Below are 14,483 nucleotides of genomic sequence, written 5' to 3' on the forward strand. Positions count from 1 at the left end.
CCTCAGTTGTAAAGGATTTTTTTACTGCATATGGCGATTCACCTCCGCGAGAAACATGCCTCTATGAACAGTCAACGTAGCTCGGAGGTGCATGACATGCACATGACATTAACCTGACCTGCACTGCATGTGGCCTCTATGTCAGACGAATATAAATGACACCATTTTTTCTGTGTCGTTGCGTCCGAGTTGGTGGGCGTGGCCCTGCGAGTCGTCGTCGTATTCAATGGGCTTGGAGTTGGTGGGCGTGGCTCCTTCCTGCGTGTGCCATAGGTGTCTCACTTGTCGGCGGCTTAGCGAATCCACGCCCCTTCCGGCGTGCTTTCCATGGTTGTCTTGCCTTAGTGAATTATATATATAGATAAGAGCAACTCAATACTCAAAATAGTAAATATATGAGGCATTCAGGATCGAACCGGGGGGCTCTTGATTATAAGTCAACAATTCCTACCGCTGCACCACGGAAGCTATTGTATCATCCTTCAACCTTCTGTGAAAGTGTTTACAGTATTTCCTCCTCGATCGCGGGGGTTGCATTCCAGAACCCCCCGCGATAGATGAAAATCCGCAAAGTAGAAACCATGTTTGTATAGTTATTTTTATATGTTTTAAGCCCTTATAAACTTTCCCACACTGTTAACATTATTAGAGCCCTCTAGACATGAAATAACACCCTTTAGTCAAAAGTTTAAACTGTGCTCCATGACAAGACAGTTCTTTCTCACAATTAAAAGAATGCAAATATATCTTTTCTTCAAAGGAGTGTCTGCATCAGGAGAAGAGAATTTAAGAGAGAGTGCGAGCGCTCGCAAAGAAAAAGCAAACAATCAAAAAATCAATACGTGTCCTTTTAAGTTTGCCCAAGCACCACAATAAAGCGGCATTTTTCATTTTTCAGAGGAGCGTCAGTATCTTCTAAGCAAACAGCCTCTGTGCAAACAGCCCCTCTGCTCACATCTCCTCCGTCAGGTGCAGAGAACGTCAGAGAGAGAGCGAGATTAAAGCAACAATCAAAAAATCAATACGTGTGCTTTTGTGCTTTTAAATATGCCAAGCACCACAATAAAGCGGCATTTTTTAGAGGAGCATCAGTATCTTTTAAGCAAACAGCCTCTGTGCAAACAGCACCTCTGCTCACACCCCCTCCGTCAGGTGCAGAGAATGTCAGAGAGGGTGAGAGAGAGGCAGAGACAAGCAAACAATCAAGCAGTCAAAAGAATAATCAAGCATATCTTATAGCATTGAGGAGTTTTAGTTAATATGTAATACATGCTCTGATTGGGTAGCTTCTAAGCCATCTGCCAATAGCGTCCCTTGTATGAAATCAACTGGGCAAACAAACTGAGGAAGCATGTACCATAAATTAAAGACACAGTGTCCGCAGAAATCCGTGAACCAGCGAAAAATCTGTGATATATATTTAGATATGCTTACATTTAAAATCCGCGATAGAGTGAAGCCGAAAAGTCGAGCCTTGATATAGCGAGGGATTACTGTATTTTATTTTTGCTCTTGAGGCTTTACACATTATACAGTTTATGTCTACATTTTGTCATTTATTACTAAAATATGAAAAACGTTTCAGTTTTAATGATGTATTTTTTGGTTAAGTTAAATGCACTTTATTGTTTAAAGACTATGTGCAATTTAATTTAGTTTTTTATTGTTTAATGTATTTCTTTTTAATTGTGATGGTCACACTAATATAAAAACATAAGATTATTTTCAAATTCATATGTTTCACTGGTTATTTTAATTTGATCATTATTAATTTTAATTGTGTTAATGCAGAGACATCAGGGTGACGTTCACAGGTTGACAGACGTGAGCAGATGAGGTAAGACATGCACTGGAGCCCAGAACAGGATGTGCAACCACAGGTCACAGGCATCAAAATAGTCAGGCATGAAATAATCGTGACTAATCGAAAAATAAACTGAACGATTAGTTGACTACCAAAATAATCATTAGTTGCAGCCCTACTTGTTGACCACATGTGAAGGGCTTGAATGATCCAACAATGTTCCATCTAAGGAAGTGGACATTAACCTTTGAAATCAGAGGGCTATACTCCATTACAAACATGTCTTGTCTTGTACAGTCAAAGAAGGGAAATGAGGAAACTAAAATTCTCTCCATTAAAACTGACCCTGCCCTCTGATATCCAAAGGTTATGCAAAAGGACAATTTCCCCTTGAGGATTAATAATGCATATCCAAAAAAATTAAAAAACAAATAAACACAAAAAAAAAATACTCACTTTGTACTATGTGCTCCTAACAGGTATACTGAAGGTTGTGAAAATGCTCCTTACTAATAGCTCAAACACTACAGAATACACTTTACCACTTAATGATCCAATCATGACATATTTGAATGCAGTGGTATATATATATATATATGTTTATGACACTTTAAAGGACATACTGCACCACAGAATAACTTTGAAGGTCAAACTCATGATGGATTTTACAAAGAAATTAATTGAAGTTCTAAGTTAAGTCAGAAATAAAACTGAGAATATTAATGCTGTACTTCAGCTTTTTCTTGATAAAACTGATAAAAAAGACCCCATATCAACATTACGTAATTCTTTACAGAGCTCTATCTGACATTGCACACACGAAAACATGATGTTGCAGCTTAGAAGCTAAGCTGTCCAATACACAGCTTATTCGAGTCTTTATAACCTGAAGGTCTGCTTGTCACAGCTAAAGGGCAGCACTTGGCCCGTGGTAAAACCGAGTGAATTCCTGTAATCTTTCATGCATTTTGTAGAAACACAAAATTAGACTTTTTGCTGTTTACACACAATAAAAATGCGGACCTATGTGCAAAAAACAAATGAAAATATGAGCACTAATTCATGCAAAACTACATGTTTTTGCATACGTGTGAATCCACCCTACTTTAATGTATGATGTTATGCAAGACACACCACATTTAAAATAATACATTGGTTTAAAACCATTTATCAAGACAAATGAGCTTTAGAATAAAAACAACTTTGGGTATAACATTCACCTTGATTCCTATATTTCCATTTGACATCTTTTGCAGGGTGTAGGGAACCTTGGACTTTTCAGCCTGGATAAATGGATCATCAAATGCTCTGCCATGGTACCTCTTAAAGCCATGAACTGTGTTCTTTGCATTTGTTATAATCTAAAATAAATGATACACAAAACATGCAGCCATAAACAATAAGATTTAGTTTTTTATTACAGTAAATGTATGCACATTGAAATTATTAAAAGGCTCTTAATACTTGCAACTCATAGAGTTTTATGCTTTTCTTTTTTAACAGTATATTACCTCTTTATAAATCACTGAATAAAGAAAAATGCTGTTTTTATATGGAATCTTAAAATGATCTTAAAATGGCAAAACTAAAAAATTCTGGTTGTTTAAACATAGAAGGGAATCCCTTTCTCACCTGGCTTTTTGCAGCATTCCCAATTACACGATTTTTCGGTGTCAAAGAAACACAGGCACTGCAAGAAAAAAGTAAACAGCATTAAAATGAAAAAGAATGATGCAGGTTTACTTAACTATAGAAAACATTTTTTTCCCCCATTTCTGAAGAACTTGCATTAAGTGGTAGGTACAGTATGTATAAAAAAAAAAAAACTTGAAACTACAGGACTTGTCACACTCATGATACCATTTCCTCTATCTATGATTGGCACTCTCATCTTGGGATGTGCATTCTGACAATTTAGATATTTGACTGTAACGATTAATAAATGGCTATTTGGTAAATTTTGAGAAAAAAAAATCAACATCTCAAACTGAATACTAATTTTCCCATTCCAATTAAAGTTAGCACCTTATGTTTATCTGTTTGAAATAACTAACAGTGAAATAAGGCATCAGAATATGATGATACTGTAAACTAGGGCTGGGAGATATGGATTTAAAACTGATATTGGGATTACTTTGACCAAAAATGTGATTTTCAATATTTTCCGATATATTCTCAGCAACCACAAAGATTGAAGATCAGTATTGTGTAGTCAAGCAAATTTAGATTTTATATACAAAGTCCAACATTTGGACTCTAATATCCAGTGCCGACACAAGTGGCAGCCATTCCAGCAGCTCCGTGTATGACTATTTCTACCTTTTTTCTCTATTTCACTGATCACTCCTACCACTTTCTTTTATGTGGACTCGTTCCCTGGACACTTTTTACTACTTTTTACTACTTGGACATGGATTTTTACATGCCAAGACTCGTCTATTCAAGTAGTCAACTTCTGGGTCTGAGAACACATGCCCACGCCGGTGTGGTTCCCTATTTACCTGACGAGGTAAGAAGGCGGTATCGGGGCAGCAGAGCCGGCGCTAAGATAAAAGCCAAGCGCCTAGTGAGAAAGTGGTGCTACAAACCTTCAGTGCCTTCTGTGATCCTGGGAAATATTAACTCACTACCAAATAGGATTGACGAACTGGCTGTGCTGGTGAAAAATGTCAGGACCTACAGAGAATGCAGTTTGCTGTGTTTTAGTGAAACGTGGCTAACAACTAACATCCCAGATGCTAACATGGAGCTACCCGGGTTTAGCACAGTTAGAGCGGACAGAGATGCAAGTGCCTGCGGGAGGCAGAAAGGAGAGGGAGTTGCTCTGTGCCAATACAAGGTGGTGCAACTCTGGACATGTAAACATTAAATTCTCCACTTGCTGCAGGAACATCGAACTGTTGGCCGTAAGTTTGTGTCCCTATTACTGGCCCACAGAGTTTGGACACGTCATTGTTGTTATTGTTTACATCCCTCCTCGGGCGGACGTGGAGAAAGCGGGTGACATCATCCATTCTGCGGTTGGCAAGTTACAAACACAGCACCCTGAGGAGCTTGTGCTAATCGTGGAGACTTTAACCATGTGAGGCTGGACAAAACATTACCTGCCTTCTCCCAGTATATGGATTGTAACACCCAGGGAAATAGGACTATCGACCTACTGTATGCAAACGTTAAAGATGCATACAGCGCCACCCTACTGCCTGCGCTTGGGAAAGCAGATCATAACCTCGTTCTGCTTCAGCCTCACTACAAACCAAGAGTGGGGGAGCTACCTACAACCACACACTCATTCAGGAAGTGGTCCCCGGAGTCAGAGCAGGCTCTGAGAGACTGCTTTGGAACTACAGACTGGGATATCCTGCAGGGGTCACATAGTGAGAACATTGAGGAGGTTGTTGACTGCACTACTGACTACATCAACTTCTGTATAGACATTGTAGTTCCCGTAGGAACTGTACGCTGCTATGCTAACAACAAGCCATGGATTACAAGTGACATCAAGGGCCTTTTGAACCAGAAGAAAAGGGCTTTTAGAGGCGGTGATCAGCATGAGCTCAAGCACGTGCAGAAGGAACTTAAGAGTCCAGCTCAGGAGAAAGCTGGAGCAGAAGTTGCAGAATAACAGCATGAAGGAAATGTGAGATAGGATGAAGATCATCACCGGCTGCATTTCGAAGTGGGGTGCCACCATTGAGAGAGACATGGAGAGAGCAAACCAGATGAACAACTTATTCAACAGGTTTGACCACCCTAACCCACTCTCACCTTGGAGTACTGCACCCTCCATCCATTCTTCTGCTGATACCAGCATAGGAGAGAGTTTCCCCCAACCCACAATTACAGCAGCCCAGGTAAGCAGAGAGCTGAGGAGACTTTGTGCCAGCAAAGCAGCAGGTCCAGATGGAGTATCGCCACAACTGCTGAAAGCCTGTGCGTTGGAGCTGGGGAGTCCTCTACAGTGCATCTTCAACCTGAGCCTGGAACAGGGGAGAGTCCTAAGGCTTTGGAATATATCTTGCATCACCTAAGTCCCAAAGGTATCACGTCCTAGTGAGCTGAACGACTTCCGGCCTGTCGCTCTGACGTCACATGGAGAGGCTGCTGCTTCACCACCTAAGGCCACAGGTCCGCCACGCCCTCGATCCTCTGCAGTTCGCATACCAGTGGAAGGTGCGAGCGGAGGATACCATCATCTATATGCTACACCGATCCCTCTCTCACTTGGACAGAGGCAGTGGTGCTGTAAGAATTATGTTTCTGGACTTCTCTAGTGCCTTCAACACCATTCAACCTCTGCTCCTTAGGGACAAGCTGACAGAGATGGGAGTAGATTCATGTCTGGTAGCATGGATCGTGAACTATCTTAAAGACAGACCTCAGTATGTGTGTTTCGAGAACTGCAGGTCTGACATTGTGGTCAGCAACACAGGAGAGCCGCAGGGGACTGTACTTTCTCCAGTCCTGTTTAGCCTATATACATCGGACTTCCAATACAACTCGGAGTCCTGCCACGTGCAAAAGTTTGCAGACGACATTGCTATCGTGGGCTGCATCAGGAGTGGGCAGGAGGAGGAGTATAGGAAACTAATCAAGGACTTTGTTAAATGGTGCGACTCAAACCACCTACAAATGAACACCAGCAAAACCAAGGAGCTGGTGGTGGATTTTAGGAGGCCCAGGCCCCTCATGAACCCCATGATCATTAGAGGTGACTGTGTGCAGAGCGTACAGACCTATAAATACCTGGGAGTGCAGCTGGATGATAAATTGGACTGGACTGCCAAAACTGATGCTCTGTGTAAGAAAGGACAGAGCCGCCTATACTTCCTTAGAAGGCTGGCATCTTTCAACATCTGCAATAAGATGCTGCAGATGTTCTATCAGACAGTTGTGGCGAGCGCCCTCTTCTACGTGGTGGTGTGCTGGGGATGCAGCATAAAGATGAGGGATGCCTCACGCCTGGACAAACTAGTACGGAAGCCAGGCTCTGTTGTAGACACGAAGCTGGACAGTTTGACATCCGTGGCAGAATGACGGGCGCTGAGCAGGCTCCTGTCAATAATGGAAAATCCACTGCGTCCACTGAGCAGTATCACCTTCAGACAGACTGCTGTAACTGTCCTGCTCCACTGACAGACTGAGGAGATCGTTCCTCCCCTACACTATGTTCCACCGAAAAGTTATATATTTTACCAGTTCTGTCCAATGGAAAACAATGTGAAAAATGTCCATGAAAAGAAAAAAAAAATTCCCATGTAACTTGTGCTGCATACCACAATCTGTTACCATTCATATAGACAATATGAGCAAAATCTATGCTATTTTAAAAAATATTATTATCTCCTCCAGAAAACTCACCATTGAAGATCAACAGGAAAGACATCTTTCCCATAATACTGTGGGTTTGAATTACAGACAGGATTCTTGACCAGTGAATAAGTTGACATGGTGGAGAAGGCCTTTATAATAATATGTTTCTTGTATGTAAGGTGACCGTATCTGGAAATACAAGTCTAATGTTGGAAAATAATACTAAAGTAGAAGTAGTAAACAATATAACAAAAACAGGAAGCTTTTCAGTAATATGCACTGCCTAGAGAAATTTGCAAGTCACATAAAGCTCGCAGGAAAGTGGGCAATTTTTCCAAAATGCTTTATAATGAAACAGCAGCACCTGCAAGATCAACACATGACTATATAAGTGATTTTAAGAACAGATGTGCAAGAGGAAAGGAGTTCAGCTTAACAGCAGTGATTGTGCAGAATTAATCTATATTGTTTATATCCAGAATGCTCTGAGCAGTCTACTTTCAAATTCTACACAGGAAGTGTGCAGAGATAACATGGTACTGTGCTCTTCTTTTCTAAAATGCACCAGTAGAACACTGTAGTGGTCACTTTTAAATACACTAATTATACTGTATAATATGGAATGACTAGCTGTATTACCCAGCTAAGACAATGGACTATTGTTATCATGCGCATACATCTGATTAACTGTTAGAAGTACTATGTAACTAAGTACTTTTTTTGTAAACACTTTTTTTTAAACCAAAGGCTACTATTATTAGTTCATTGGAGTTGCTCACTTTTGGGTACTCTACAAGAAACTGTATTGTTTTGAATTGAAATGGGCAATCAGTAGGAATAAAGTGAATTTTGTGTATATCATTATTAGATGTTTACAATTTTCATATGTTTATGTTGTTCATTCCAGCACTTAATTTTGTTTGTCAGTTATATGTTCAAACTTCACCCACCACCCCCCCCGAAAGGCCAGATAATAAATTTATAATACTGAATCGTGTCCTACTTTAACTTATTACAAACAGAAATAACATTTCTTCCCCAGCAACATCTATACAATGGACATTATAAATGAGTGGCTGGAACAGTACTCTGTTAGTTTGGATCAAGTGGATCATGTTCTAGCTCCATTATAGATGTAAAGATACTGTAGCAATCAGGCTTTAACTGACACGAAGGCCACACTTCTCTTCCCAGAAGGGAGGTGGATTAGGTTCAGAACCATAGCCAATGTCTAACCATACAGGTTCTTAGTGTCTTCCCAATTTAGCCTAAATAAACACGATTTCAGTAGACAGAAGTCAATAAGCAAAAACAAGTACTATTACCAGTGGCAATAATAACATAAACAGCATTAAAACAAACTATGCTAATATACCTGCAATCTGCTAACAAACACCACAATTATGTTTCTTCTACACAAATTAACCTTAAATTAATTGGACAACCAATTGGTCTAGGTCTCCAGAACTTTGCCAGACTTGGTCTTTGTCTGTTATAACTGATTGTGGACCTCTGGAGATATTTATTTTCTCCAGGAACACTGCTACCTGGAGTTTTGTTATCCTTTCCTCTTTTTTTTTTTTTTTTATATGAACGATTTTAATTAGAAACATAATATTCCATACAGTCAAGTCAAATTTAACAAATGAAACCAACATTCAACCATGACCCAAGAGAAGGAGAGAGGAGCCAACAACCAAAGCTACTCTATAAAATGAAAAAGAAAAGATGAGCATCCTTTTCCCCTAAATGGAAGCTTGTTCCAAAATGTTATTGATTAGATTCTGCCATACCCTTAAAAAGTTTTGAACAGATCCTCTAAGCTGAAAATTAGATTTTTTACAATTTCAAGTAATACAAAACACTAGTGACGGTGCACTGAACGATAACGTGCAGTGAATACACCCAACTTGAGCACTCATAGTTTTCATACTCTGTCTAAATTTAGCATTCATTTGCTCAGAGGTTGATGCGCTTGCTGCTTCCTGAACAGTTCTTCTTTTCTCCATCCTAGCGGCCCACTTCTCTTCTTTTGCCGGCATCTTTCTGCGTTAAAACTGATTAAGTCAGTGTATTTGTAGCAATTTCTTAGTGCATTTTCTTTAATTTTTCACTTAACCTATTGAAACATACGGGACAAATATGCCCCTCATATTAAAATGCATGCCTGTAGTTTATTTACACATGCAATGATGTGAAATGTTTCGTAATGGATTCAACAGGTGTCAGGCCAGTGCAAAAGGTCATTTATATTGTCATGTTATATTTAAAACGGCCTGCATGGCAGATTTCCAAGACGCAAACCACTGTTAAGCAAAAAGAACATTAGGCATCGTCTCAATTTTGCTAAGAAACATCTCAATGATTGCCAAGACTTTTCGGAAAATACCTTGTGGACTGATGAGACAAAAGTTGAACTTTTTGGAAGGCAAATGTCCCGTTACATCTGGCGTAAAAGGAACACAGCATTTCAGAAAAAGAACATCATACCAACAGTAAAATATGGTGGTGGTAGTGTGATGGTCTGGGGTTGTTTTGCTGCTTCAGGACCTGGAAGGCTTGCTGTGATAGATGGAACCATGAATTTTACTGTCTACCAAAAAATCCTGAAGGAGAATGTCCGGCCATCTGTTCGTCAACTCAAGCTGAAGCGATCTTGGGTGCTGCAACAGGACAATGAAAACACACCAGCAAATCCACCTCTGAATGGCTGAAGAAAAACAAAATGAAGACTTTGGAGTGGCCTAGTCAAAGTCCTGACCTGAATCCAATTGAGATGCTATGGCATGACCTTAAAAAGGCGGTTCATGCTAGAAAACCCTCAAATAAAGCTGAATTACAACAATTCTGCAAAGATGAGTGGGCCAAAATTCCTCCAGAGCGCTGTAAAAGACTCATTGCAAGTTATCGCAAACGCTTGATTGCAGTTATTGATGCCAAAGGTGGCCCAACTAGTTATTAGGTTCAGGGGGCAATTACTTTTTCACACAGGGCCATGTAGGTTTGGATTTTTTTTTCTCCCTAAATAATAAAAACTATCATTTAAAAAACTGCATTTTGTGTTTTCTTGTGTTATATTTGACTAATGGTTAAATGTGTTTGATGATCAGAAACATTTTGTGTGACAAACATTCAAAAGAATAAGAAATCAGGAAGGGGGCAAATAGTTTTTCACACCACTGTATATGTGTACCAAATGTCAGGTCAATAGGTCAAACGGTGTGCGAGCTACAGTTGATTTAAAACAAACAAACAGCCACAGTAGCATATTATATATCCAGATCGGGTACCCACTGATTTAGGAGTGGTGAAGTGGGGTGGGATTCTTCCAGTTGAGCAACTTAAGTCTATGTACTAGTAGTGTAGTAAAGGAAATTACAATTTCTTTGTCATTCTCCAATTTAAGGCTGTCTGGAGTACACCAAACATAGCGCTTAATGGGTTAGGAGAGATTCTTAAAATATTAATTTGGTGCACGCCCAGAACTTGTGGCCCAGTGAAGCTGGAGCTAGAATGCAATGCTTATAGGTGAAATCTTGCCCTGGAAACATTTTGGAGAATTTTAAATGAGATATACACGCTTGACAAAAATTTTTTAAGCTGAATGACTAAATGCTTTGCACATATGGAGCTTGAGTGTATTTTGTGCATAGCTGCCTTCCACCTCCTTTTCTGAAATATTGAATGACAGATCCTTTCCCCAATGTATTCTAGGATCTTTGAAAATATTTATTATAAATTGTAGAGATGCTATCAGAGTCATTAAGACTGATAAATAATTCTTCTGGAACAGAACAAGATGGAAGGTGAGGTAAATTGAGCAGGTTCTATTTAGTAAAGTTTCTAGCTTGAAAGTAGTGGAGGAATTGTGTTGATGAGAAGTTGTATTTGAAGCATAATTATTTGTAGGATGCATGGCATTATCTATGTACAAGTATCCAAGTGTTTTAATCCTGGACAAATTTCAAGACAGGGTTGTTATGTAGAGGTACAACAGATAAAAGCTTTTCTGTCTTCCTACATTGGTTCTGAGAGAGTGAAGGGTAAGTGGATTTTTAGTGTAATGACAGAAGTTGTATTAACTGGGGCACATAGCAGAGAATATAAAGAAGTACTGCAAGATTTTATTTCCATTGCAGACAAGGCTTGCGAATATTCAATAATGTGTGTCGATGTTCAGGTCTTTTAATAAATTAAATTATGAACGAGTCTAATTTCTTAAAAAATGATTTGTTAATGTATATGGGGATGCTCTGAAATAGGAAGAGCAGCTTGGGAAAGATGGTCATCTTAACAATGCTGATTCACCCTGCTAATGTAAGGTTGACGTAGACCATCTAGTCACATCTTGTTTAATTTTTTTCCATGCAGACAGCAAAATTTTGTTGAAAAAGAGTTTTATACTTACTTGTAATATTTAACCCTAGATATTTAAACTGTTCTACTATGATAAATGGGAAGATGTCCAGTCTGATAGTACATATAGAGAATTCACTGGAAAAAGCAAGCTTTTATTCAAATTGATTTTAAGTTCAGATATCTTTTGGAAATCTGCTAATGCTTTAGGACAACTGGCACGTTTGTCCAGTATATGCCGTACCATGTCATCTGTATATAGTGATATTTTCTGTTCAAGCCTTTCTCTGAAAATCGCCATCATCTCTAATGTGTTTTGAAAGTATACAGCCAATGGTTTAATGGCAATTGCAAAGAGCAAAGGTGAATATGGGTCATCCTTATCGATTGCTATGTTCAAGTTTGAAGTTAACTGAAATAATGTTGTTAATACGAATTGAGGCTTCTGGACTAGCATAAAGTAGTTTGATCTATACACATACAGGTGCTGGTCATAAAATTAGAATATCATGACAAAGTTGATTTATTTCAGTAATTCCATTCAAAAAGTGAAACTTGTATATTAGATTCATTCATTACACACAGACTGATGTATTTCAAATGTTTATTTCTTTTAATTTTCATGATTATAACTGACAACAAATGAAAGACCCAAATTCAGTATATCAGAAAATTAAAATATTGTGAAAAGGTTCAATATTGAAGACACCTGGTGCCACACTCTAATCAGCTAATTAACTCAAAACACCTGCAAAAGGCTTTAAATGGTCTCTCAGTCTAGTTCTGTAGGCTACACAATCATGGGGAAGACTGCTGACTTGACAGTTGTCCAAAAGATGACCATTGACACCTTGCACAAGGAGGGCAAGACACAAAAGGTCATTGCTAAAGAGGCTGGCTGTTCACAGAGCTCTGTGTCCAAACACATTACTAGAGAGGCGAATGGAAGGACAAGATGTGGTAGAAAAAAGTGTACAAGCAATAGGGATAACTGAACCCTGGAGAGGATTGTGAAACAAAACCCATTCACAAAGAGTGGACTGCAGCTGGAGTCGGTGCTTCAAGAACCACCACGCACAGACATATGCAAGACATGGGTTTCAGCGGTCGCATTCCTTGTGTCAAGCCACTCTTGAACAAGAGACAACGTCAGAAGCATCTTGCCTGGGCTGAAGACAAAAAGGACTGGACTGCTGCTGAGTGGTCCAAAGGTATGTTCTCTGATGAAAGTAAATTTTGCATTTCCTTTGGAAATCAAGGTCCCAGGGTCTGGAGGAAGAGAGGAGAGGCACAGAATCCACGTTGCTTGAGGTCCAGTGTAAAGTTTCCACAGTCAGTGATGGTTTGGGGTGCCATGTCATCTGCTGGTGTTGGTCCATTGTGTTTTCTGAGGTCCAAGGTCAACGCAGCCGTCTACCAGGAAGTTTTAGCGCACTTCATGCTTCCTGCTGCTGATGAACTATGGGGATGCAGATTTCATTTTCCAACAGGACCTGGCACCTGCACACAGTGCCAAAGCTACCAGTACCTGGCTTAAGGACCATGGTATCCCTGTTCTTGATTGGCCAGCAAACTCGCCTGACCTTAACCCCATAGAAAATCTATGGGGTATTGTGAAGAGGAAGATGCAATACGCCATACCCAACAATTCAGAAGAGCTGAAGGCCACTATCAGAGCAACATAGGCTCTCATAACACCTGAGCAGTGCCACAGACTGATCGACTCCATGCCACGCCACATTGCTGCTGTAATCCAGGCCAAAGGAGCCCTAACTAAATATTGAGTGCTGTACATGCTCATACTTTTCATGTTCATACCTTTCAGTTGGCCAACATTTCTAACAATTCTTTTTTTGCATTGGTCTTAATTGATATTCTAATTTTCCGAGATGCTGAATTTGGGACTTTCATTAGTTGTCAGTTATAATCATCAAAATAAAAAGAAATATACATTTAAATTACATCAGTCTGTGTGTAATGAATGAATCGAATATACAAGTTTCACTTTTTGAATGGAATTACTGAAATAAATCAACTTTGTCATGATATTCTAATTTTATGACCAGCACCTGTATGTTTGGGCCGAAACCAAATTTGTGTAATGTGGTGAATAGGTATCCCATTCAACCATATCGAATGCTTTTTCTGCATCTGAAGATAATGAGATCTCAGGGGTATTAGACAGAATGGGTGTATATAAACTGCACAAAAAAATTAAAGGAACACTTTGTAGTACTTGGGTATTGTACCGTGTTAGCAATTATGAATGCAGTGAGAAGTCAAGCAAAGTGACACCTTTAATTGGTTAACTAAAAAGATTACAATATGCAAGCTTTTGAGGAAACTCAGGCCCTGCCAGGTCATTTTGTAGGGCTCTGGCAGTGTTCATCCTGTTCCTCCTTGCCCAAAGGAGCAGATACTGGTCCTGCTGATGGGTTAAGGACCTTCTATGTCCCTGTCCAGCTCTCCTAGAGACTGTGCTGGGAGACACAGCAAACTTTCTGGCAATGGCATGCCAGTAGGGACACTGATCATAGCCAAATGCAAAACTAGTCAAAAAACAGAAAAGACAAGGAGGGAAAAATGTCAGTGGCCTCCACCTGTTAAACCGTTCCTGTTTTGGGGGTTGTCTCACTGTTACCCCACTAGTGCACCGGTTGTTAGTTTCATTAACACTAAAGCAACTGAAACTGATCAACAACCTCCTTTGCTACTTAACTGACAAGATCAAAATCCTAGAAGTTTCATTGACTTGATGCTATACTCTGATTAAAAAGTGTTCCTTAAATTTTTTTGAGCAGTATATTTCATTAAACAAACATTGAAGGTTAGAAGTTAATTGTCTGCCTTTAATAAGTCCGGTTTGGTCTTCAGATACTTCCGAAGAAAGCACTTTCTCAATTCTTCTGGCTAGAACTTTGGAAAGTACCTTAAAATCTTTATTCAAAAGAGAGATTGGTCTGTTTTAGGCACAATGTAGTAGGTTTTTGTTCTTCTTAGGTGAAAAGTT

At 39.5% G+C, this 14,483-nt stretch overlaps 1 protein-coding gene across 2 annotated transcripts in view; it reads right to left on the reverse strand.

The window, feature by feature from the left end:
• hspa4l (heat shock protein 4 like) overlaps nucleotides 1-14,483 on the reverse strand; it is a 96,140-nt gene that overhangs the window by 66,380 nt on the left and 15,277 nt on the right. For both annotated transcript variants that reach the window (XM_039751716.1, XM_039751715.1), the window contains exons 2-3: nucleotides 3,437-3,494; nucleotides 3,025-3,165 (exon numbers count right to left, since the gene is read on the reverse strand). In XM_039751716.1, the coding sequence (XP_039607650.1) occupies nucleotides 3,025-3,165; nucleotides 3,437-3,494 (199 nt within the window). The remainder of the gene's footprint in view (nucleotides 1-3,024; nucleotides 3,166-3,436; nucleotides 3,495-14,483) is intronic.

Source organism: Polypterus senegalus, chromosome 4 (genome assembly GCF_016835505.1).
Source record: "Polypterus senegalus isolate Bchr_013 chromosome 4, ASM1683550v1, whole genome shotgun sequence".
Classification (NCBI taxonomy): Eukaryota; Metazoa; Chordata; class Cladistia; order Polypteriformes; family Polypteridae; genus Polypterus; species Polypterus senegalus.